At 41.5% G+C, this 27,517-nt stretch overlaps 1 protein-coding gene across 1 annotated transcript in view; it reads left to right on the top strand.

Annotated features, from left to right (window-relative positions):
• Positions 1-26,438, top strand: part of nampt1 (nicotinamide phosphoribosyltransferase 1) — a 50,981-nt gene extending 24,543 nt beyond the window's left edge. The window contains exons 3-11 of the mRNA XM_036577781.1: positions 3,619-3,722; positions 5,724-5,852; positions 15,606-15,764; positions 17,062-17,198; positions 21,570-21,795; positions 23,711-23,830; positions 23,936-24,076; positions 24,394-24,528; positions 26,041-26,438. Of these exons, the coding sequence (XP_036433674.1) occupies positions 3,619-3,722; positions 5,724-5,852; positions 15,606-15,764; positions 17,062-17,198; positions 21,570-21,795; positions 23,711-23,830; positions 23,936-24,076; positions 24,394-24,528; positions 26,041-26,190 (1,301 nt within the window). The 3' untranslated portion in view covers positions 26,191-26,438. The remainder of the gene's footprint in view (positions 1-3,618; positions 3,723-5,723; positions 5,853-15,605; positions 15,765-17,061; positions 17,199-21,569; positions 21,796-23,710; positions 23,831-23,935; positions 24,077-24,393; positions 24,529-26,040) is intronic.
• Positions 26,439-27,517: the final 1,079 nt, after the last annotated feature.

The following is a 27,517-nucleotide window of genomic DNA, read 5'->3' as shown; positions in this document are numbered from 1 at the left end:
CTCCCCAAAAATGTAGGACACATATTAGGGCATAAAGTTCGTAGTGTGGAATTAGTGATTTCACAGTTGGTTCATTAAACTGCATTTATATCACCTTCTCAATTAAGTGGCAATGGCTAATTAGCAAGAGAATACATGTTTTAAAGTCTCTTATAGTCTCTCTTACAGAAATAAGACTGATGAACATGGCCAATTATATTTTTGCCACAAAGTGTTTTGGTTCTTTTATTTGTTCTTTTTTTCTGTTGTTTGGCCTTTTAAAGAACTCTGGTTACCTGTGTAATCATCAAAATAATCACTGTATATCACTCTAAATATCAGTCTGAGTGACGACTCCTGCCCTCATTTGAAATATCCTGAGTATCTGACCATGCTCGCACAGAAAATGGCCTTTTTTGCTATGGAGTCAGTTATAAAAGTTAAGGAATCTGATTTGAAAAGTGTTGAGAAATTGTAAGAGAAACTGTCTCCTTATTGTCCACCACCATCGCCGCAGTGCTTTATTTAGCGGGTTTTGATTAACATTAAAACACAAAGGTAACCAGAGGGACGGAGGAGATCGAGTCTGCAGTGTCCGAGATTTTTAGAGAGAAAAAAAAATCAAAATGTCAAAAATGTGAGTTGAGCTGCTGTTACTGATGTAAAAAAGGTCAAACAGAGCTAAATTGTGATAAACTGTGAGTAGTGAATACTGTGAGAGCGCCCCCTGCTGTTTATCAGAGTGTCGCCGCCCCCCAGTTTCAGTCTCCGTTTCCCAAACGCTTTAGCCGAGCGCGCTAACGTTACTCCTCCTAATAAACAGACACACGTTCAGCTCCGTCTCCTCATTATTCACCACCATCACTGTAATATTTCATCATCAACATTAACACACGAAGGTGATCAGAGGGGCGGTGGAGATCGAGTCTGCAGCGTCTGAGATCTTTAAAACGCAGAGTTAGAAAAGAAAATCATCTCACAGTGAAAGCAGCGTTTTACAGTAGAAATAAATGGAGCTCATTATGCTGGTAGTGAACTATGCTGCTGACACAGCTGCCTAAAAACCATAGAAACGGACCTTAAACAGAAGTGAGGACCCTGTTGGGGTTCATCCTAAAGTTAGGACAGGATTTAGGAGGTTCAGTCTAGTTAGGATGTTTGTGTGATGCTGTTTTCTTATCTGGAGTTCATGATGAGATTATGAAGTTAGGAACTGTTATTCTGGAATAGATACTGTCCTAAAATCAGTCCGTACTGACGTCGTCATGGAGAGGGAACAGATATCAGAGTTAGGATGGTTCTGTATTGTAAGGTGAACAGTGGTATCAGTGCATTCCTGCTGCAAACCTGTTTGATTTTCTTTTCTCTCTGCACTGTAACTTCAGTATTTCTGCTAGGCTGTCGTTTCCTTACTCTGTAATGGATTCCGTGGCTCAGAGTGGGGCGGCGGGGGCTGTTTTGAAGTGTTAAAGGATGTGCAGGAAGACAATAGAACGTCTGCTGTGCAAACACAAAGGACCGTGTGGCCTGTGATGTGTGTGGGGAACCAGTTCTTGTGCATGAGGAGCACACGCCCCGTCCTGGCCTCAGTTATGAGGACGCTGTGCCTTTAAGATGCGCCACTGCATCTGTATGTGCATACGCCAACTTTCAGGGACAAAGCTGCCCTGTGACCCTAACCCTAACCCTGTGAGAGTCTCTTAATGTAATAACTGCAGGATGCAGGACTAGAGGTCTGCACTCGCATGGATTCCCATTGGACCCACCACAGTATCTTGTGGCGCGGAACTAAGGCCCAGTCCCGTTTCTTATCTTTACCCCTACCCCTTGTTTTTGATTGTCTACTTGCTCCTTGGAACTGAGTTACAGGGTAGTGGTTGAAATCTTCCTCTGAAATGGGACCCTCAAATAAAAAGAGCATCACTTCATTAACAGCTACCAGCGCTGCTCTGTAGGCGACCCTGCCAGTCTGCAGTGACAGCAGAGGAGGGTAAAGTTCAGCTCCTCACTGCTGGGCTTTAGTTACATTTAGGGCATCATATGATCTTCAAAGAGGGGGGCAATTATTTATTATCACCCCCCCTAATTCTTCAGTGATATGAAGCTGAAGTCAGATATTCTCCAGATTCTTGTTCTAATTTTCCCGTTCCACCTTAAATGGAGCAGCAGTTTTAACTCCTGAGGATCCAGAATGTAACTGCTGCACCATTTAAGGTGGAACAGGAAATTTAGCTATCGAGACGTCAGCACTACTAGCTTTTTTATGCTTGTTATGTAGAAAACGACCAAAATACACTGAAACGACATTAAACTAAGATAATATGATGGTTATCATAATTACAGAGAAAATTCTCACATTTCTGGGTTTCTTTGGTCTTTTGCACTGCCTTCTTTCTCATAACTCTCTGTTTGGAGTCTCTGAAAAACCTCCGTTTGGAGGGTCATGTAGCCCCAACACTTCGCCCCACCCCTCTATCTCAACAAGAATCGGGACCCCCTACCCCTAGACGTGAACGCGCAAAATGGAGGTGTAGGTTTGAGTGGTAGCGGTGAGGAGAAATGGGATTGGACCTACTTTTCAGAGTTGTGCACTGGAGCGGGGGGGGGGGGGTGATGCATGGCTAAATAAAGTAAAACGATCACAAAAACATATATAAACAATATGAAATGATAACAGTAAAAGAGTTCAAATGAATGAAGTCGTTCTAAAGAGCTGAGAAGCAGCCGATCACATGAACAACACATAGATTCTCGTAGCTCACAGAGACGGCGGAGCCCTCAGTCCGACGGCCACAGCTGCCCAGCAGAACACCAAAAATAACCGCTCTGTGGTTTAATCCCTGCTCTGTGTTTAAATGGTGAATAAATGGCGTTTGGTGAAGTTACTCACAGTAGCCATGTTTACATGCAGCCTAATAATCCGTTAATGATCCGACTAATAGCTCAGTCGGAATAGAATAGGTGTAAACACCTCATTCAGAATAGACTAGTCAGATTGAGGCCATTCAGAATACAATTCCTATCCGATTGATCGAGGTGGGTAATCCTGTAAATAATCCGTTAAATCAAAAGTGATTAAAACACAAGCACTACTCACTGCTGCTCATCTCATTCTGACTGGACTCACGTGATGTTCGCTGTCACAGTAACGTTCACTCTAAGTGGTTCTCCAGGCATGCGCATAATTTTGGATCTGATTTCTTGCAGTGAGCATGTAAACGGAAATTTTTCCATCAGATTGTTGAGTAAAGTGAGAATAAACACCTCTGTCTTAATCTGTAATCGAGATGTATTCAATCGGATTGGCAAAAATATTTGCATGTAAACAGAGAAACTTAGCCTGATGACCATGACTGACCTGTTAGTTCAGCAGAGAATGATGTGTTTGTGAATAGACTGTGTCAGATACTGGATGTCAGTTCATCTTGATCAGGCTGCACGGGCGGGAGTGGGACAAACGAGTCTGATTTTCTGTGGGAGCGGGACTGAAAAAACAGTCCTGCATAGACCTCTAATGCAGATCCGCTCACCGTCCCTCACTCCACCGCCGTCCCTCCCTTTCACGTCACCTTTATCATATTTAGTGGTCTGAATAATGAGCGATTGACTGTCCTCTCTGTCCTTTTTCCTGGCCTGCAGGGAAAGTCGTCACCCCTGAGAAGATTCAGGAGGCCAAGGAGGTGTACCGAGAACACTTTCAGGATGACGTGTTCAACGAGAAAGGCTGGAACTACATTCTCGAGGTAACAGGAAAATCACCAACCGGGGGCACAGGCTTCCCCGTGGTCCTCACGTCCATGTGGTAGATTCTACACTCTTAAAAAAGGTGGTACTTCAAGGGTTCTTTAGTAAAGACATATAGAATCATGAACACTCAAAGAACAATTTGCATGCTTAAGTGGTTCTTCAGATTGAAGCATGGCACAAAAAAGTGGTACTATTATTACGATGTCTATCTTGTACCAATAGAACAATCTTTTTTGGAGCTATATAGAACCATTTTCAAAAAGATTCTATATAGATCCATTCTATATACACATTCGTCCTCAATCTGAAGAACGCTTTCACGATGCAAAGAACCCTTAAAGCATGCAAATGTTTTTTGAGTGTTCATGGTTCTGTACAGAACTGTTTATTCTGATAAAAAGGGAGAACCATCTTATTTAAGAGTGTAGAGAGCAGGTCTGTCACAGTTATTACAGAATTGCCAAATTGCAGTTATTTAAGCAAATATTTTCCACAGTCGTTAGAGCTGGGCGATCTGGCAAAAATATAATATTGCGATGCTTAAAGAAATTTGATTAGGCATAACATTATGACCACCTCCTTGTTTCTACGCTCATTGTCCATTTTATCAGCAGTGCTGCTGGAGTTTTTAAACACTGTGTCCACTCACTGTCCACTCTATTAGACACTCCTACCTTGTCGGTCCACCTTGTAGATGTAAAGTCAGAGACAATAGCTCATCTGCTGCTGCACAGTTTGTGTTGGTCATCCTCTAGGCCTTCATCAGTGGTCACAGGACGCTGCCCACAGGCTGGATATTTTTGGTTGGTGGACTATTCTCAGTCCAGCAGCGACACTGAGGTGTTTAAAAACTCCAGCAGCACTGCTGTGTCTGATCCACTCAGACCAGCGCAACACACACTAACACACCACCACCACGTCAGTGTTACTGCAGTGCTGAGAATGATCCACCACCCAAATAGTACCTGCTCTGTGAGGGTCCATGGGGGTCCTGACCACTGAAGAACAGGGTAAAAGGGGGCTAACAAAGTATCAGAGAAACAGATGGACTACAGTCTGTAACTGTAGAACTACAAAGTGCACCTATATAGTAAGTGGAGCTGATAAAATGGACAATGAGCGTAGAAACAAGGAGGTGGTCGTAATGTTATGCCTGATCGATGTATATCACTATATTTATCTTTTCAGACGTCTGATTAGTTGGAACAGAGAAGAAAGAGCCAGTAGTGCTACATTTTATAAAAAATACTATTAAAAATTAAGAACAGTGATCTTTATTTAGTATTTGGCACTTAGTCCAGTTAAACGTGACTAATTTTGCTCTCTTTATAATGAAACCTGCAGTTGGTCAGTGTCTACAAGCACTGACAATATACACGATATGTTCAGAAAAGCATACCGTGACATAATTTATCATGATAATGATATGTATCATCATTACCCAGCCTGAACAGTCATGTTGTGTCACAACAAGCAAATTGTGAGTGGGTGCGCTGGACTGAGGCAGATAAATGTAAATTAAAGGAAGAAGTAAATGCATTAATTAAAGCATCACAGGACTCATGAACCTACATGAGTCTTCTGAGTTTATATGGAATGTTGATGATGGAAAATAGTGGAAAATCTGAAATAATAAGTTTTCTTTGGGGACTATTTTGCCTCACAGCGCCCTGCATGTATCCCTCCACCATGAATGGAGTTTAAGTTCTCTAAACTATCATAAAACAGTGTCTCAGTCATCAGGCAGTGATGTTTCAGAGCATTTCACACCAAACCACTCTGAACCACCCTGAGCCGCTCTGTTTACATCAGCCGTTTAATTACGCGGAGTTTTGTTTTAAAAAGTGCTGGAATAATGTTTGAAAGGGGTCAACACTGTGGATTATGGTCACGAGCTTCCCTCTTCAGTTCCTCTCTAAATTACTCTGAAATATTCATATATCAGTGCCTTTTATTGCATTGAGACTTCTTACGATGCTGATGCTTCTTCTTTATAGAAGTACAACGGCCACCTGCCCATCGAGATCAAGGCTGTGCCGGAAGGAAGTGTGATTCCACGTGGGAACGTCCTCTTCACTGTGGAAAGCACAGATCCGGAATGCTACTGGCTCACTAACTGGGTGGAGGTGAGTGACGGAGTGATACGAAGGTTATAGCTTTCGGCGGAAGTTAGCTGAAGTTAGCTTTTTTGAAGTTCAGCAGCTAAACAAATACAGCCCCTCCCTTCAGTGTTGGGTCTGGAGCCTCGCCCTCAAAACACAGACAGGAGTGCTGTCTAGGATGGAACGCCTGACTGCTAGTGTGTCACGAGTGGACATCAATATAGCTGATTGAGTATCTGATGTTAGTTAATGGTAAAGCTCCCAAGCTGACGTTACCCTGAGTCACTCTGACAGAGCTCTTTCTGTGAGCTTCAGGTGTCATAATACCTGTCTAGCAGATTCAGTGTGTTTCAGATATGCCAGATAAGAGCTTCACAGTCTTTACCACAGACTACAACAGCTGAATATTTGTATTTTTGAATATTGTATCAGAATAAGGAAAGTTAAGCTGTATTACTTTAGCGATTAGACTAAAAGGGAACCTTATTGTAAGTAAATGTTTTTTAAAAAACACGTTTGAGACAAGAAGAGTTGACCAAAGTGCTGTACATAAAGAGAAAATATCAAAATCTAAAAATACAGGCTAATACAATCAAAAATAACCTGAATAGTCAATCAATCAGAAAACAGTAATAATCGTATAAAAAGTAACAATTAGTAAGATTTTAAAATGCTAACTGCTGCCTCATTTAAGGTGGAATCAAAAAATTTGGGCAGAAAAATGCTGAAAGGGGGTGTTGGACTAAAAACGTTTGAGGACCACGACTTCAGAGGTAGTTTAGTTATTAAATATTACATTATGTATTCTATATTGAAGTGTATCATACTAAATACTGCGTTATATATAAATATTGTATCTCAAAGCTTCAAGACGTTTTCATAGGCCTCTGAAAAACCTCAGTTTGGAGGGCCGTGTAGCCGTAACACTTCTCCCCTTTATCTCAACAAGAATCAGGACGCCCTTAACGTAGACGTGAACATGCGAAGTGGAGGGTAGCGCTGAGCGTTGGGGCGAGGGGTGAGACGGGGTTGGGCTGAGTTATTATTAGATTTTCCTGTTTTATGGTGACTAAGATGAATCCTGCTGAGTCACAGTAGCTGCTCCATTCAGGTGGATCCTGGGCTTCAGGGTGAGTCAGCATATTTCACACTGAGCCAAGTCACTGTGACAGGTGGGAATATGAGCTTCCGTTACATGATCCTCCCAACGGTTTCTCTGTTAAAGAGCCCGTCACCTGGAAAAACAACACATTAACATACAGGTGTACGCAGCAGTTTATGCGCCCCTAGTCAGTGTTATTGTTCATTTTCAGTGAAAACAGGTTAGACATCCTCTACAGAGACACACCACTGCCCATTTCCATACACAGTTACTGTTTATTTGCTGAATTTAGCACATTGAGGAATTAAAACAACAATGGCTTTTGGAAACGTTTGTATTTTGTTTACCTTAAAGGGCTTGTGTCAGGGAAAGCAGATTATTTTCTAAAATAAGAGTTTGATTTAGTATGTAAACATTGTAAAAGTTTCAAAGCATACTGTTCATTCAGCAGCTCGTACAGCGCCTGTATGGAGAGGGCAAAATATTTTGAATTAATGTTCTTCAGTATGATACCCTGAACAAATAACACGTTTACAAATATCCATCTGTTCAGCTTACAGCAGTTCAGCCCCGCCTATTCAACCTGAAGTTATAAGCCTGGTCTGCCTTTTGAATGAGGCACAGCCAATCAGAACAGAGTTCATTTGCACATATCAGTCTTAAAGGCACAGTTTAATCCTAAGGGATAAAGAGTGAACACAAAGCACAGCCGTAGAATCGGTGGAGACCAGCGGAGTTCATTTAGAGTTTTTTTATGGTATTACCAAGCATCGTCATGACTTCACTTTATGGCAGTGAGGCAGGCTGTTTATTAAAGGTGTTGTCTTTTCTCGTTATTTAGATATAGATGATAAAAGAATGACGTTATGGTAATGTTGCTTAAGAGGACATCAAAGTACTCAGTAAAGCTTCAGTAGAGATCATTGAGTTATGGTACGTTTCACAGTTAAAACAACCATTTCACAAGAACACCATAGCTCTAAGTATGTAAGTGACCCTTTATTATTCCCACAACGGGGAAATTCACCTCCGCATTTAACCCATCTGTGCGGTAAAACACCACATACACACTAGTGAACACACACTAGGGGGCAGTGAGCACACTTGGCTGGAGCAGTTGCTATCCACGGCGCCCAGGGAGCAGTTGGGGGTTAGGTGTCTTGCTCAAGGGCACTTCAGTCATGTACTGTCGGCTCAGGGGATCGAACCAGTGGCCTTCCGGTCACAGGGCTGGTTTCCTAACCTCCAGCCCACGACTGCCCCCCAGCTGTAAGCTAGTTTATCTAAGAGTGATTGGGCTTGCTTTTAGAAGATAAGCATCAAGAGAGGGCTACAGTACTGTTCTCCACCTGAGAGGAGAAAGATTAATTTATTTTTAAAATAAATTAATTAAAATGTTTACATTTTTTTAGTTTTCTCCAGAACACAGTTAAGAAACACTGAGGAAGGTATTAGTGAGTGATGCCCATTGAGTTCGGTCCTTTTCACAGCTAAAACTAACATTTCGCAAAATGAATATCATGACTATACGCTAGTTTATGTCAGAGTGATTTACAAATGAGAAAATACAGAGTTATAATTAAAACACGATTAACCCAATAAATAAAAAAGAGAAGATCATTAAAATAAAATTAGAAATTAAATTAGGATAGTTCATCAAATAAAAAATTAAGTTAGATTAGAATGAAAAAGTGCCAGTACAGAGGAAAAGGGGCTAAAAGATGCACACATTGAGAGAGGGCTACAATACTGCTCTCCCCCAGCAGAGCACTCATTACATTTGACTGTTCAGACAGAGTTTTTTCATCTAGTCAGGCTCTCCAAGTATTCTCCAAATACTTCTCCTTATCGCAGCGTCGTTTAGCCAGCACTAACATCAAACTCCCGTGTCTCTTTGGTCCGGGCGGATTGTGAAGTAACAGCCTGTAAACGCTGGGCATTCGGTTTATACTGGTTTGCTGTTTGAGAAGTCAAGAGTGTCCTGTTCCTCTCTGTAATGAGGCAAATATTACTGTAGCAGCATTTAAGGCGGAACGGAAATTTTAAATAAAAAGTCGACTTTAGTTTCATCTGGTTAGCTTTGTTAGCTGTGCTTGTTGACTAATATCACACACATCTCTATAAAGGTGGTTCATCCAAAGCATTACTTTACTGGCTCTCTGTGTGATTTATTTATTTAATTTATTTAATTTATTAGATTATTATTTATTATAATATGATTTATTTGCATGATTTGCTATTTATAGTCGAATACAAACAGTATCAGTGTCTAATCAGACGGTGACCAGCTAGGTTCGTTTAGAGTTTACCAGCATTACTAAGCATTGTCATGACTTCAGTTTTTGGCGATGAGGCAGGCTGATTATTAAGGCTGTTGCCTTTCTTCGTTATTTAGATATAGATGATAAAAGTATAGCATTATGTAAACGTTGCTTAAGAGATCAAAGTACTCGATATGTCCTCCGTAGATCACACTGAGTGCGTCTCATAGCTAAAATTACAATTTCACAACAAGTGAATACTATCAGCTGGTTAATCTCAGGGTGGCTGCGGCTGCTTTCAGGAAACTCGCTAAAAGATATAAGCTTTAAGAGAACGGTGTAGTACCGCTGACAGAGCAGTCATTTCTTCTGCTTGGATAATTATGACACAAAATTATATTTCACTAATTTAGAGACACTTTTTGTCTAATCAGGCTATCCACGTATTCTCCAAATGCTTGGTACAGCAGCAGTGTTCGGACACAGCGAGCATCAACCTCCCGTGTCTCTTTTGTCTGAGCGGGTTGTGAACACTGGGCATTCAGTTCATACCGATTGGCTGCTTGAGAATATTGAGGAGTGTCCTGTTCTTCTCTGTAATGAGGCAAATATCACATTTAAGTGGAACGAAAAGTCTGAATAAGAAGCTGATTTCAGCTTCGTCCGAATTTGAGTTTGATGCAGTTGGCTAGTATTACCACCCCCTCCACAACCACCAACACCACAGTTTTAGAACCTGTCTGCATGTCACTCTCTTCTTAACCAAGCAGACGGATGATGGGGGGCAGTTATGTGGTGAAAGTGAGGGTCATAAAATGACTGACTGAAGGTCGGTGTAAACACAGACCGCTCCACCCTGCAGCTTTCCAAATGCACGTTTTGTGGCTAAAATGATTATTTATCACCTGCTACATATTTTCCATGTTAATTAATGCACATTTAAGCTTTCTCACATTATGCACTTGCTTTTAGTAACACTGTTGTTTGTCTCAGAGGCTAGGAAACCGTATGGCAGATGTGCGGCAGGTAAATTTAGAGCCCGCTTAGTATGAGGTGCTCTTGGCAGTCTCGGTGCCAGATGTTGTTTATCTCCGTTCTGCCCAGTAAAGAATGCAGGGGGCAGGGCTCTGTACCTTCCTTTACACTGACCATAAAGAACCAGCAGTTCACTTACAGTGTCGTACCTGTTTGAGCCGATTCTGTCACAGTCAGTATTGACAAATGTTTTTGGATGTTTCTCTTTGTTACTTTACTTGATAGCAACACCTTAGCAACCACCTCGGGTGGGTTTGGAATAGCAGTGACCTAGCGACACCTTAGCAACTACCTGGAATAGCATAGCAGTGACCTAGCAACACCTTAGCAACCACCTGAGATACCGTAGCAAAAGCATAGCAACACCTTAGCAAGTACTTGGGATACTGTAGCAATGGCCTAGCAACACCTTAGCAACCACCTGGTAAAGCATAGCAGTGACCTAGCAACCACCTGGGATACTACATCAACGTCCTAACATCTTAGCAACCACCTGGGATACCGTAGCAATGGTAGCAACACCTTAGCATTGTCCTGGGATACCATAGCAATGAACTAGCGACAGCTGGGATATTATAGCAACGTCCCTATAGCAGTAAAGCCAGGCTTATTTGGTGTGAGACTGACCAAACTTCTTGCCGTGAGATGAATTTATTTCTTTGCATGCTACCTTGAAACGAGACTGAGGTTAGACGACTTTTGGCATCCGGAAAAACCACAAAACTCTGAGAAACGGGAACGACACAGATAAGGTTACAGTTCTACGGCGCAGACTTTCATAAATAACACTGGCAGAGGTGAACACTCAGCTGACGGACTGTTAGCCGTGAGTCTGTCCTGCGTCCTTTTATCTCTTCTACGAGTAAAAGCCAGTCTGAGATTTACTGTCTGGTCTCTCGCTCGGTCACTCTCTCTTCCTCTCCTTCTCCGACAGCGTCTTCTTCGGTCTCTCTGCAGCCTCTGCCGTGATGTCCATGCTGGGAATACCGAGCTGCTTCTTCTTGTAGCTGCTGAGTTGTTGGTGTGACGTGGTGCCGTAAAGTGTTACGCAGTTCTGGCGAGAGGTTCTCGTGCTGCTCCTCCAAAGTTACATAGCGCTATAGCAGGAGTTCCGGCCCGGAACGACAATGACAGAGACGCCATCTTCACTGTTATAAATCAGTGTAGCATCAAAATGACTGTGGTGGTCATTTAGCTCTTGGTAAAAAGTGTCTCAGATTGTCAACATTGCCAAACATTTTATCATCACAGCCCTTTACATTTGAGCCAATCACTCCATTATGAGTTGATTGATTCACATTAATAATTGAATTAAGTATTTAAAGTATTACTTTTGCAGCCCTGATCTTCGCTGTCTGCCGCAGGAACAGTGAGCGCTCTGACTTGTACGTCTCCGAGGGAAGGGAAGTGGGAATCCCTGATCTGTGGGAGTCACATGATGGCATATTATAGTTGCTGGTTTTATAGGCATGTGACTGCACTGGCCTTCTGCACTAATAGGCTCTGTCAGGCTGCAGCTAATCTCCTGCTAAAGATGTCCAGCTGCACTCAAAAGTCATGTTTGTTCAGCGTGTTCGTCGGCATCTCAGTCATCCGATCATTACGGCCGGTTATACAGTAGACACTCTGTTATACGGAATTATATTTTATTAAGGACACGTTACACCAGCCTCTGCCATAAACTCTTTATCAGCAGCACTTCGCAGCTGATAGAGCAGAAGTCACGCCCTGCACCTCCTCATGTTCGCTGCTTGGGCCCGTATATAATGGCTATTGGCAAACTAAGCGAACAGATGTGACCCAGTTTTAAATCCACATTACTTTTTTTCCTGCAACTCACTAGTGAGCATTTCACAACAACAAAGTTTTTATTCTTTAAAGGCATCAAACGTCCTATATTTTTATTTTTAGTCCACTGAGGCACTTTTCTTTCTTAACGTTGTGCTTTTATGTACCAAAAACAGTCAAAATTCATTTTTACATTGTCATTTTTCAACCTCTTTTTATCTAAATTAAACTCTGTTTTTGTTACTGTGCCTTTAAGACTGATACATATGTAAATAAGCTCTGTCATGATTGGCTGGCCAGTACTGAGCCTCATTCATAAAGCTGTCTGGGCTGAAACACTCCTTAGAACTTCAACATGAATGGTGGGGCTAAACTGCTGTAGGATTAATGGGCGGGGCTAAACTGCTGTAGGCTGAATGGGCGGGGCTAAACTGCTGTAGGATTAATGGGCGGGGCTAAACGGCTGTAGGCTGAATGGGCGGGGCTAAACTGCTATAGGCTGGTCAGATTGCATGTTTTGTTGATTTTCTAAGTGAAACACATGTTCTGCACACCTAAATGGAAGTGCTGGTGTGTGTTGTGCTGGTACGAGTGGATCAGACAGTGCTGCTGGAGTTCTTAAACACTGTGTCCACTCACTGTCCACTCTATTAGACACTCCTACCTTGTCAGTCCACCTTGTAGATGTAAAGTCAGAGACGATAGCTCATCTGCTGCTGCACAGTTTGTGTTGGTCATCCTCTAGTCCTTCATCAGTGGTCACAGGACGCTGCCCACAGGACGCTGTTGGCTGGATATTTTTGGTTGGTGGACTATTCTCAGTCCAGCAGCGACACTGAGGTGTTTAAAAACTCCAGCAGCACTGCTGTGTCTGATCCACTCAGACCAGCACAACACACACTAACACACCACCACCACGTCAGTGTTACTGCAGTGTTGAGAATGACCCACCACCCAAATAGTCCCTGCTCTGTGAGGGTCCATGGGGGTCCTGACCACTGAAGAACAGGGTAACAAAGTATCAGAGAAACAGATGGACTACAGTCTGTAACTGTAGAGCTACAGAGTGAGACTACACGGTCAGTGGAGCTGATAAAGTGGACAGTGAGGGTAGAAACGAGGAGGTGTTCCTAATAAAGTGAAGCGGTGGTGATTGTTCAGGGAGGGTTTTGTGGGGCAGAGAGGGCAGAGAGGACGAGGGTAACGGGGTTAGATGCAGTGTGATAATATTGACCTGACTGGCTGGACCGAAACAAAGCGGCGCTCCGAGCCCCTGGCAGACGGCCCCCTAAGCCAGGGTCCGGCTGGGACTGTAGCGGGCCAGCCAGCACTGTACACACGGTGTGTTGATTCTGCTGCGGTCCTGTGTGCCATGTTCCCAGCTCGCTGTGTCCACTCGAGTCGCCAGGGGGACAAAGCGAGGCTCAGGGGGTCTGAGAGTGCACTGTGGGGTCTGGACAGAGACTGGACTCCCAGCAGGACTGCACAGCAACATTGTTAAAGAACCCCTGCACTCAGAAATGTGTTTCTAAATGTTTATAACCCTGATTGTTTGGCATGTACATTTAATGGATGGATTTGTTTTCATCGGTTTCGTCTTTGGCGTATCTGTATGATAAATCGTCTGGTGGGAGTGTGTAAATATGTACGTAATAGTTTAACAACCCTGCTTGATTTGCGGTTAACTAACCAGAACTATTATCAATATCACCTTTAATACCAATAATAAGAATAAAAAATAGAAGATAGCAGCGATACTAGTAATTTGTGCACATGGCATTCCAGTACAAAAGTATATCGCTGCTGTTAGACCAAAACCTCGTATCTCCGAAATGGCAACTTTACAGGAGAAGGAAAAAACACACTTTATTTTTAATGTAAGTCAATGGAACCAGACCTTTTTCCAAGTAGTTTGGGTCGTTTCTTTTGGTCCATTCATCATGAAATTTACATACAATATAAAGGACAACAGTTATTTTCAAATTATGTCAAAAACTGAAAAAAATGGAGATATGAGGTTTTGGTCTGACAGCAGCGAAATGTCCTTGTATGCATGCATGTTATATAGTATAAACAAAATATCACTTTACAGAAGAAGAAAAAACCTTAAGTTGTAGTGGATGATATTGTCAGAAGATTTTTTTCCAGGTAAATTTTGACCATTTTTGTTGCTCCGTTCATCATGAAATTCAAACACAAAGCAAAAGGTAACTGTAGATTCAAATAATGCCAGAAAGATGCTGCGATTGTTCCATGTTTTGTTTAAAGACCTGTAACGCTGTGCTTTTAAAAAGTGTTATTTTGATGTTTGTTATCCTCGGAATAGCTTGTTATGCTTCTTCAGCTCCTGCATGAGGCGGTGGAGCTGCTCATGTTGAACCTTCTGTAGAACGGCGGGTGCACTGAGAGTCGTTTAGTTGCAGTGCATGAAAGAAAATGATAAATTCATCTCTGCTGCTCAAGGAATACGTTTGCTCTCATGTTTAGAACGAAAAAATGACATCCTACTCGTTATGAAAGTTCTTCTACTTTAAAAATCACATCTTCCGGGCTCCCAAGTGCCGCAAGCGTTGGCCCTCTCATGATCAGTGATGTTTGTAATTAATGGTGATTATCTTGCTCCAGTGGTTGGGTCACAATCCAGGTACCGAGGGTTTTTACTGAACTGGGAAAATCAGCGTTTAGTTACAGCACCAGTGAGCTGGACCCTCACTACAGGAAGCACTACAGCTCAGCTCGCTGGGTCACTCGGTCATTTAAACTCTTACTCTCTAACCACCTCCACTCTGCCTCACACTGTTTACTGATTCTCACTATCATTGTCTTATTTTCATTATTTTATTATTTATTTATTTGTTTATTTATTATTATTCATATTCTTATTATTTTAATATCTTCGTGTGATTATTTTATTATTTTAGTCATTTTAATACATTTTTAGTTTACTTTTATTATTTGATATGTTCTTACACTTTATCAGTCCCTTGTTCTGTATCAACTCAGCAACATTGTAAATGAGGGTCAGCCTCAGTGACCTCTAAGATTAAACAAGGGTTGTTTGATTGATTGATTGATCATCAAGAAATCAAGAGTTTGATCCCCGGTGATGCTACAGCCGTCCGTGTCCGGGAGTCCAAGAGAGCACAGCTGGCCTCGCTCTCTCTGGGTGGGCAGGGCGGCCCCCCGCCTCCCCCGTTTCCCCCATCCCTCAGCGTGATGATCTTTTTTATTGGGAAGAATCGTACTACTAGTGTAAATAGGCCTCAACGCTTTCTACATTCTAGCGAGTGACGATGATGCGTGAGGCGATATCTGTACAGGGTGCACACGGCAGCAAAAGACCACACCCCCCATAGCCTGATCAGAGGACATTTTAGACTGGATTTGTCTAATAAAACTCACAGCCTCAAACAGCCGTTTACTTGCGTCGGATCTGTTTGATGTGGGTAAGCCGTGTGGGTTGACGCCTACACGATTAAGAAACCTGTCTAACTGCAGTCTAATGTTACATCCAGAGTGTTTCTGCCGTTGTCTTCACCCTGTCTCCACAACATCTCCAGAAATATGCCTTTGTCTTCACTCTCTGCACAGACTATCCTGGTTCAGATCTGGTATCCAATCACGGTTGCGACGAACTCACGTGAGCAGAAGAAGATCCTGGCCAAATATCTCATGGAAACATCTGGAAACTTGGAGGGACTAGACTACAAGCTGCACGACTTCGGCTACAGGGGAGTTTCTTCACAGGAGGTGAGTAGAAACATTACAGTGGGGATAGACGATGATATCAGAATCGTATCAGTATCGGCAGATTTTTGCTTGAAAAAATTTCAGATGTTTAGATTTTACTCATATTTAATGATGTATTTAGATAGATAGACAGATAGACAGCCAGACAGATAGACAGACAGACAGATAGACAGAGATAGATAGACAGATAGATAGACAGACAGATAGATAGAGATAGACAGATAGATGGACAGAAAGACAGATAGATAGATAGACAGACAGACAGACAGATAGATAGATAGATAGAAGGACAGAGACAGATAGACAGACAGATAAATAGACAGATAGATCGACAGACAGAGATAGACAGATAGATGGACAGAAAGACAGATAGATAGATAGACAGACAGACAGACAGATAGATAGATAGATAGAAGGACAGAGACAGATAGACAGACAGATAAATAGACAGATAGATCGACAGACAGAGATAGACAGATAGATGGACAGAAAGACAGACTGATAGATAGATAGACAGACAGACAGACAGATAGACAGACAGATAAATAGACAGATAGATAGAGACAGATAGACAGACAGATAGACAGACAGATAGATCGACAGACAGACAGATAGATAGACAGACAGACAGAGATAGACAGAAAGACAGATAGATAGATAGACAGACAGATAGATAGACAGTCAGTTTTTTGTATAGAATACATTAGCAACAAAGTTGTTTTACGTTTTAAATGGAGAGATTTAACCTGACACACTGCCTGTAGATGAGTTGGACCAATCAGAAGCTACAAAAACGTGGATGTTCTGTATGTGTGATGTCACAACCATGACAACTAACTGGTAGTCTGGCACACTCAGTGTTCAAGCTTCATGCCCGAAAAAGTGAATATGATGCTCTTCTTGGCGAAAAACAGGCTTGGAAATGAATTTATAGAAAATAATTGCATTTAAATTGATCAGAAAAAATCACAATTAGATATTTTCCCCAGTTTGTTCAGCCCTGTTTATTAACCTGAACAGCAGGATGTTTAGGTGATGCTGGGTTGCTGCAATATAATATTAATTTTATTCATTTTTTTCATTTTACTGCATTTGTTACCTTGTATAAATGTTATATTTCTGTAATACTTATCCAGATAGATGTAGTCCCAATTTATACAATGTATAATTGTATATGTAACAGATTGGTCAGATATAGACATGAACAATATCAGCACACAGTTCCTATTCCATATTGGTGCAGTGTATATATTACAATCTGCCAGAGCATATGAGTCATTCTCACTTTGGGTTCTAGACTGCTGGTATCGGAGCTTCGGCGCACTTGGTAAACTTCAAAGGAACAGACACAGTTGCTGGGATTGGAGTCATCAAGAAATACTACGGCACCAAAGACCCAGTGCCTGGGTTTTCTGTACCAGCCGCAGAACATAGGTGAGCTTTCAACAGGTGATAATGAAGCTTGAATTCCACCAATTTTCCAAATTTCTGATATGATATAGGCCCTTCACAGTGGTTTGGTGTGAAATGGTTCAGATGTCTTTACAGTGGTGGTGATAGGAACCAGGAGTCGCCATGACTACAACACAGATATAGACATTTTATTTACTATCCAGAACCACCAGTGAACCTACATGAGTCTTCTGAGTCTATATGGAATGTTGATGATGGAAAATAGTGGAAAATCTGAAATAATAAGTTTTCTTTGGGGACTATTTTGCCTCACAGCGCCCTGCATGTATCCCTCCACCATGAATGGAGTTTAAGTTCTCTAAACTATCATAAAACAGTGTCTCAGTCATCAGGCAGTGAATTCATAACCATTTCATGTAGGAACTTTCTGTGAGGGAGCTTTTAGAGGTGGACGTCTGGTTCCTATCACCACCACTGTGAACAGTTCTGACTCGGTAAGTTTATCTAGAACGGAGCGTTTCACACCAAACCACTCTGAACCACTCTGAACGTCTTCAATCTTAGCTGTTTACTCATGCAGAGAATTTGAAAAAAGTGGGTGGAATTCCCCTTTAAGGGCCCTTTGGGCTGTACACAGATAAACTGTGTGTGCTCTTCCTGGACTGATGATGACACACTGCATTCTGTGGCAGTTATTGCCGCCTGATTTCACCCTTCACATCCCCAAGTGCATTGTGGGTATGGCGCCAGAGCTGGCGGCGCCCTCTGTTGTGCAGTACTCAGCTTTGCACAAAGACTCAGCACTCATGGTCGCTCTCCAAAATGTAGAATAACCCCTTACTAAATATAGTGGAGATTAAAGAACACTTTGCTGTCGTTCTGTTTGATCTCAGGCATCTCAGACAGGCAACATCACATCACGGACTGTGGTGCCCCCTAGTGGCCGCCTTATGGAGATTCGGTTCTCTTTTCTGAGAGACAGAGGTTCCCAACCTTTTCTAACAGACCACAAAAGCCTCTGCAGCACACAAGATTTTATTTTACTAGTCCAGATCATTTAAAGTGCAAACAAGTGGCTCCCAGGAAGCCAATCGGAACCGTTAGTTTTGGGTCTGTGCAAAAGTAAATACTTTCTGGTATAAGATTTACATAGAATTTTGGACAAAAATCACTTTTAATTGGGGGAACTTTGGGCTTCTATATTCAGCATCTACAAACATTAAAACAAAATACTAATTTGGAATATTTAGGCTCAGTCCCATTTCTTCTTTTAACCCCTACCCCTTGTTTTCGAGTGTCACCCTAACCCCTTGAAACTGAGTTACAGGGTAGTGGTTGAACTCTTCCTCTGAAATGGGACCCTCAAATAAAAAGAGCATCACTTCATTAACAGCTACCAGCGCTGCTCTGTAGGCAACCCTGCCAGTCTGCAGTGACAGCAGAGGAGGGTAAAGTTCAGCTCCTCACTGCTGGGCTTTAGTTACATTTAGGGATCATATGATCTTCAAAGAGGGGGGCAATTATTTATTATCACCCCCCCTAATTCTTCAGTGATATGAAGCTGAAGTCAGATATTCACCAGCTTCTTGTTCTAATTTTCCAGTTCCACCTTAAATGGAGCAGCAGTTACATTCTGGCCCTTCAGGCGTCAGAACTGCTGGACTATTTAAGGTGGAACGGGAAAGTTAGATAGCTAGCTACCGAGACATTAGCATGCTATTAGCGATTTTTTATGCTTGTTATGAAGAAAACGACCAAAATACACTGAAAAAACATGAAACTAAGATAAAACAATGTTTTAGAGTAATTTTTAACATAAAAAATTCTCACATTTGTGGGTTTCATGTTATTGACAAAATATTTGGAATGTAAAGAATCACCTTCTCCATGAGGCTTCAGGAACTGAAATTCGAGAGAAGTGAAGAAAGTATATTTTCTCAAAATGCCCCTTCTTTTGTTAAAGTATGTTTATTTAATTATTTATTCTGTTTATTTCTCTTTAGTAGCACCTTGTTTTTTGCGTTTTATAATTGTGTTGGAAAGAGTGAAAAGATGGATCTCTCGACTAAAGATGACTGTAAACTACTGTTTAACTATTACCTGTTTCCTAAATAAATAAATAAATAAATAAATAAATAAATAAATAAATGAATAACAAGCAAACACATGCAGTCTGTCAGTTTCGCTTGATTTTATAATTTAACGCAACACAATAAGTACTAAAAAATAACCAGACATTTTCTAGCTCGCCTAATGAGTTGGCTAATGTTATTTGGCAGCTTCAGTGCTGGAAGAGATGCTGAAGAACTGAAAGCTGCGAAAGGAGATCTGGCTCAGCTCAGGTTTAGATTAATATTTGTTTAGCCTCCAGTTGACGGCATAATTTGTTGTGCTTCAAAGCTTCATTTAACTTTTCCTAGATCACCGTATCAGCACCGGCGCACTTCCGTCATTCACTTTCAGGTTTTAAAAATCTTTAAAAATAAAAATTTTTATGCATCAAATCGATTCCAATCTGATCAAATCCAGCAATATGACGATGCAGCATACAGGTAGAAAGCTCAGACTCTCAGGATTTGATTCAAACCATTTTATGATCCGTTATTCGCAGCAGTTACGACCGTTTCATTTGCAGCATGAGCTCCAAATGAGCAAACACTAGTAAATCTGCAGGATACAGGTTGTGCTGTGGCTCACTGGTGTCTGTAAAGTGAAGCAGGCGGAAATAAACTCCTCCATTCCAGCCTCTGTTACTCTGTGTGAGTAATTCATTCAGTTATTCTGACTGTGGGGGAAAAACGTGAGCGTGTTACCTTTCAAATGAGACCAAGATCATGATGGTAGCCCAAAGTATGTGGGAACAGCGCCCCCTTTTATTTAGGGTATGCCATTACAGGCAAAAACTTGTACAGTTAAGAGGTTAATAAAGAGCTCTGAGTGTTCAGCACAGAGCAGCAGTTACTCGTTTTCTGTTCTTGAACGCATGAAGCCTGAAGGCTCTTACACACCGAGTGTGATTTATTTGTGCAGTATTTTAGGACGATAGTAATTTATTCGATCACGAGTAACTGATAACATCCTGCACACCAGATGTGATTTTTTTAACAAAAAAAGACATTATTTTATTCGCGCTCTGTTTGATATTTGTGACGATTCGTTTGTCCTCTTACAAACATCCGAGCTAAATCTGAAATCTTTCTTTAAGCTCCATCTCCTGAATGAGGAGCTGAAACTCTCTGTGCTCCATTTACTTGTCCAGAACGGAGAGAAGCTCACTCAGAGTCCGTTTGACCATTTTGTGACCGTTTGTTTTTGTCGTGGCGGGATAAGGCTCAGTACTCACTGCTGTACTTTCTTCATTTTGGTTTATACCTGGTTTTCTTGCTTTTCTCAGTCTGAGATACGGTGGCTGTTTCACCTGTAGGTGGTCCAGCCTGGGGGTCTTTCTTTTCAAAAGGCTCTGTTTGTAACCATTTATACATGATGGAGAAATTTCATACAAACGAAGGGAGGAATGTTTTACTTTTACTTGCACTGCAAATGTTGACATAGCTAAGACTGATAAGTGAGGTCAGTCTAAATATTATGTTCTGTTTTTGCAAAGAATTATTCATATTTAAAGGAAACCTAGTATGTTCATTTTTAATGATCATAATTTTATTTTTGGGTTCTACTAGAATAGATATAATAGAGCTTCAGTGTTCCAAAAACGCGCCATTTTTCCTCATACTGTCCATCTCTATTCACCCTCTGTCCGAAACGCTCTGTTAGAGCTCCTGTGTCTTTAAGCCTCGCCTCCCGATGAGCCCAGTGTGCTCTGATTGGTCAGCTCGCCCACTCTGTTCTGTCCGGTCAGCTTCCAGAGCGGTCCCGCCCCTCCAGGTTCCACCCCTGTCCTGCAGTGTGCAGACAGACCCTTCTCTCCTGAGCAGCTGTAACTCTGCTGTGGCTGATTCTCCAGCGGCGCCGGTTCTGCCAAATCAGTTTGATCCAGAGTGGATCCTGAAAGTCCGGTCAGCGTCTCTCCACGTGCTACAGCACTGAACACACTCTTCCTCCTCCAGTAGCCGCTGTGCGCTGTGTGAGGGGGCGGAGCTCACTGGTAGGCGGGCAGTAAGGACTGTGTTACGAGATGATGTCATCCTTTAACAAAGAAAAAGGGCTGAAATTCCAATGAGGCGTTTCAGGCAGCTGAGAAAAGTGGGTTCTGTGGGAGAGAGTTTCTCCCTCTGGAGGGAACGCTGAGCTTTGCACAAAAAGATACAACACGTTAAAGGACAGGGAAACCAGGGAAGCGTAATAGGCCCCCTTTAAAATAACACTTGGTTAAGTTTCTGTGTAGCAGCACCGCTGACCCTGATATCCACACTGTTCCCTTTTTAACCCCCACAGCACAATCACTGCCTGGGGCAAAGACCACGAGAAGGACGCCTTTGAGCACATCATAAAGCAGTTCCCCTCCGTGCCCGTGTCCATCGTGAGCGACAGCTACGACATCTACAACGCATGTGAGAAGATCTGGGGCGAGGACCTGAGGACGCTGGTTGAGAAGCGGAGTGCAGACGCCCCTCTGGTGGTGCGGCCGGACTCGGGGAACCCGCTGGACACGGTGCTGAAGGTAAAACTGAGCAGTGGCCTTCAGCACTGCGTTAGAAGTGATGTTCTGTTATATGATGTGTAAAGCCTCTCTTCTTAACATCTCCATGGACAACATGCTGCCTTGTTGCCTCAGTTTGGCTTATGAAAGATGAATGTCCACTAGTGATAATGGAAAAGCTGTAAAAATGCTGTGGGCAATAACAGTAATAAGAAGAAACAAAAAAGGTAATAACAACAGTAGTAATAAAAAGAAGAATAGGCAACAACAATAATAGCGTCATCATATCCATGATATGTGATTTGAAGGCGTACATCACCTTTTATGTAAATTTATTAAGTAAAAAATATAAAAAGCAAGTTATGTGAGTAATTTTGGGGTCCATTTTCATTCTTTCTGATCAGCTTTACAAGTTTACATTCAAACGCTGATGCACGCCTTCAAATCATGTTCATGAATATGATAAAGTTCACGAATGTGATACATTCTGGCTCAAATCTAACACCAGATAATGTTGAGTAAGTAAAAACAAAACTTGTTTTTCACAATCTTCAAAAACAGTTTCTTAAAATGATCTACTGAGGTCGCCTGTCTAATCTCGACTGAGAAGTTGGCCCATTTTTGATTGCAAAGAACCAAAAAGCTGCCTCAGCATCTTTTCTCTTTTGATATTTATCTTTTTATCTTGTTAATTTAATTTAATGTATAATATTTAATTGAATATGATAATCATAATTACTTCTGTCAATGTTGAACTTTATCGCCTGACTATAAAGCACTTTGAGCTGCCATGAGTGCTCTGTAAATAATGCTGTTACTATTAAAATTATTATTATTATTACTATAATTACTTCTTGTTGACCTCTAGTATATTAAACATATCTGCAATTAGATATAGGGCAATTTGAGCGGGCCAGGGTGACGATATTTTTTCGTTATCTTGGTAAGTTTTGTTATTGTGATAATCTTTTTTGAGCATATAGTGGGATAGAGAAAATGAGAAAATGTCTTGATGTATCGTGATATATTTTTGCCATATTGCCCAGCCCTTAGAACAAGGTCAAGTAGACAGTTTTAGTGTTATGGTCTGTATGCATGTCTCTGTGGTCCACGTTCCGTTCTCACTCAAAAAGAACCGCACCAGCATCCGTTTGGAAGCAGAACACGACTGATTAGGGTTCTCGGTTTGCTTATCTGGTGCACAAGAGTTTAAATGTTGGTGTTCTCACTTGTAACGAACCACACTAACAGAGTAATCACAGTAGGGCTCATGTAGTGTGTGAGATTTAGTGGAATCTATTATGAGAAACGGAATATAGTAACAAAGCCATGTTCTCATCAGTGTTTAATCACCTGTAACTACATTATCTTAGAATGAGCCCTTCATATCTACAGCAGCTCCTCTTCAGCAGAGGCTACCATGTTGCACCACCATGTTTCTACAGTAGCCCAGAACAGATAAACCAAACTCTGCCTCTAGAGGGCACCTTTCATGCTTTTACACTGAAGAGGAAGCTTGAATTTGGTGGTGCTGTAGCTCTGATTGGAAGGCATAGAAAGAAGAATCAGTGGTTGCTGCCGGAGCTCCTGAACATTTTGTGTAGTGAGAAGTTTGAGAACCCAAATTTTGACAAAAGGAGGATCAAACTTATTATTTAGCACAAGAAAAAGCGAGAGAGGGAGAATCCTCACCGACAGAGAAGAGAACACAGGAAGAAAAACGAAATCGGGACAGACGACGGCAGAAAACTTGATGTCCACCGTAGGTTCTGCTACATGCTTAGAAAGGGAGGGGTGAGGGAGGGGGATTCAGCTGGGTGCAATCTGCATCCTCACCACTAGATGACACCAAATCTTACACACTGCATCTTTAATAGAACCAAGCTTACTGGGTGTGAAAACTCCCTTAAATGACCATCACTGTCTAATTCCACAGGTCCTGGAGATTTTGGGGAAGAAGTTTCCTCCCATCGAGAACTCTAAGGGCTACAAAGTGCTTCCACCCTACATTCGGGTTATTCAGGGCGACGGGGTCGACATCAACACTTTGCAGGAGGTCCAGCTTCATTTTCAAGCTATTATTATTATTATTATTATTATTATAATTATTGTCATTATCATTATGGGGTTTGATTGTTTTATTTATTTGTCTGTTCTGTAGATAGTGGAAGGGATGAAGGAGCACAGGTGGAGCATCGAGAACATTGCGTTTGGATCGGGAGGTGCTCTTCTGCAGAAACTAACCCGAGATCTTCTCAACTGCTCCTTCAAGTGCAGCTACGTGGTGACAAACGGACTCGGGGTGAGGCCTCCTCGTCTTAGCGAAGCGCTTTATTTCAGCATTGATTAATGCTTTGGTTGTGGTTAAAACTGTTTTTCATGAATTCAGTGTCGAGTTACAATGTCGAGCTACGTATTTTGGTGACCTTGAACCTGAAACTGAACTTCTCCCAGCGTTTCAAACTGAACGACTGTCATTCTTTACCATTTGTAAAACTATTTATAGCATCCTCTCCATTATTTAGCTGCATAATTATTAATTTTTCATGGATTAAAATCCACTCAGCCTGAAAAGGAGCCGTTAGTTGATGGTTACACTCTTTATTCCTCTTCCTGCAGGTAAATGTCTTCAAAGATCCTGTAGCAGACCCCAACAAAAGGTCAAAGAAGGGTCGCCTGTCGCTCCACAGGACACAAGGTGGAGACTATGTGACTCTGGAGGAGGGGAAGGGTGAGCTAGAGGAGTATGGAGTGGTACGTGCTTTGTTTTCATCTAAATATTGTCATTTCCATCACCTCATCTCACATATGACACATAGAACATCTGAAGTGTGATGATATAACCCTATGAAATTTTAACTGGCGATTAAATGTCACATAAATAATTCCAATTAACTATTTAATTAATTAATATTTATATAATATTTATATTTAATTTCATATTTAATTCATCTTTTTTTGATTCATTGGTGCAACTGTTAAATGCAAGCCTAAAGCAGCTAATTTAACCCAATTCACACACAGTATGACTGTGGAGAATTATTGCAGTTAGCTTAACTCAGTGTGATCATGTCAAATATAGTGTGTGTATATATATATATAGGCATAGTAATTATAGTGATTGTAACAAGTGTGACAGGCGTAGCTGCAAAGCTATTTTTAAAAGCATGAAAGCCGGTATTACTGAGTGTTTAGCCAGTTAGACTGTATTTATTAACTAAAATCACATAAAGAAAAAATATTTAAATGTACAAACCAAAATTAAAATAAAACAATCACTTCTCAGCAGTTTCTTTCGATTTATACTCCAACTGAGCAGAAATGCTTTGTAGGCTAAACCGTTTTGCCCACTTTGTTAACACTTGATGATGAGTTACCTGCGTCCGTCTCCAGGGGCGCCGGTAGGAAGTTTGGGCCCCCTGAAAATTTCCCTCAGCAGAACCGGCACAACATTAAAACATGCCAGCATCCTCATAACCCTGCCTGTCAGATTTACCAGCTCTTACTGAGCTGTGAATACGAATATAACAGCATGACTGCATTTCAAAATACTGTATACAACTGACCGAAATCCTGAAGTGCTTCTCAGAAGCGCAGCTTCACTGTCGACGCAGAACTTTCACTGTTTTTGACGAGAACAGATACATTATTCAGAACCCCACACACTCGATTATCAGCTATAGATCACAGAATTTAGTGGTGGAATAAGAAACAGACAGATAAATAAATTGATAGACAGACAGACAGACAGATAAATAGACAGACGCACAGATGGATGAATGGGTAGACAGATAGATAGATACATAGGTGGATAGATATATGGACAGACAGACAGAACTGTATTAATCTTGAGGGAAAAGACATTGTTAAAGCAGCAGGTATGAAAAACACTTTACCAGCCAAACAGACATTAAGAATCCGCCTAAAGAAGAAAGGAGAGAGGATTAATAATTTCAGATACATACAAACATACAGGAACATAATAAAGAGCACTTAAATCATAAATCAGTGTGTAGCGCAGGAGCGAGTTCACTGGAGGTCATTTCCAAAACAGAGCAGCTTATAAATTTTAGAGCATTAAAAAATAAATAAAGTAATAGAGATACAGTAGATCTTAATAGATGCTGTAGGTGGACCTCGGGGGGGGTAATAATAATCATAATAATAATAGTAAGAATAATAATAATGGAACCCTCCAGTCTGACATCACATAACCACATCAGTATTTTTACATGACGTTAAATATCTGTCTGTCTTCTCCTGCAGGACCTGCTTCACACGGTCTTCCACAACGGGAAGATAGTGAAGACGTACTCGTTCGACGAGGTCAGGGACAATGCCAGGCTGAAGGGGAGCGAAGTGGAGGAGCTGCTTTCTCCTTCATACACTGTCCTCCACAGGGCTGGAGACTATTAGAGACCCCAGCACATTTACTGTCCCGAGCCCCTGCACTGAGAGAGAGAGAGAGAGAGAGAGATAGAGAGAGAGAGAGAGTGAAACAAGTGTGTGAGAGAGAGAGAGAGATAGAGAGAGAGAGAGAAACGAGTGTGGGAGAGAGAGAGAGGAAGGAACCCTCACTGTACTCCGCGTTCTGTGTACAGAGCTGTCGTATGTTTGAGTTTGCAGACTCTATAAAGCTTCGATGTCTCTTTTTAATGTCGGACGAAAAAAAATACAAGCCTATCATGATATTTAAATCATCTAACTGCGGTAATGTAAGTGTTTATGACCAAGCGTTCGCTCTATGATCCCATCCCGGCAGGAGAGAGGAGATCTCTGTGTGTAAACCAAAAGAAGGTGCAGACTATTTTCCTTTCTTTCATTTTTCTTTCCTTGTTTGACTGTAGGAACGAGAGATAATCGTTAAATGTTGTCGAATGTGATTGTCGTGTGTACAGACCGTTTCCTCTTATTTCTGACCATCATTATTGTATTCCTTTATGCAAATGAGATGGCTGATGTGTTGGGTTGGGGGGGGGGAAGCACTTTTTCCACTTTGTTGTTGGCCTTGCCTTTATCTCTGACCAATTCCCCTTTCTGTAGAGTGAGCGATCCAGCCGGTAGACGCTAAAATCATGTCGTAGACGCCTCTTCCTTCGTGCGCACCGTGTCTGTCCACTCAAAACAACTCATCTTTCTTTTTGTACAAGTACGACTTCGTCTCTCGCCTGTTTTCTATGATTTGGAGAACAAACGGGGTCGGTTTTATTATGTAACAGATCGTTTTAGAATGGTTTTAATATTTTGTATACTCACTCGTCGTCGTTTCAGTCTCCAAAAATCATTATTTTTTATGACAGAGGGTAAAATATTGCCAGAAATCTCACGGTAAATATCCATAGGTGAAAAAACGGCGGCCAAAATGCCTTCTCTCTTGTACATAACGTTTGTTTATTTAAAAGAGAGCTGGTGGATTAGTGGAAATAGAGATATATTCTTCTTATTTTTGTCTAATGCCCATTTTATACCAAACAGAGAACTCATTTATGTTTCATTATGACTGACTTTATTCAGTCAGCCTGTTTGGGGGGGAGTGGGGTTTGGGGGCTGAGTGTGAATATGTGGATGTTTGTGTCTATTTTAAGCTCCCCGGACAAAAAAAGATTATTTGGATGCATCATTTCTTCTCTAATATTCATTAATCTATATTTAAGCCAAATTCTGAGAATAACGCCTCCTTTGGTTACTGTTTTCCCTTCAAATCCACTCGATTTTAACCAAGAAAGCACCAGAGCCATTGATG

Source organism: Colossoma macropomum, unplaced genomic scaffold (assembly GCF_904425465.1).
Source record: "Colossoma macropomum unplaced genomic scaffold, Colossoma_macropomum, whole genome shotgun sequence".
NCBI lineage: Eukaryota > Metazoa > Chordata > Actinopteri > Characiformes > Serrasalmidae > Colossoma > Colossoma macropomum.
This window is presented reverse-complemented; position numbering and strand designations above follow the sequence as displayed.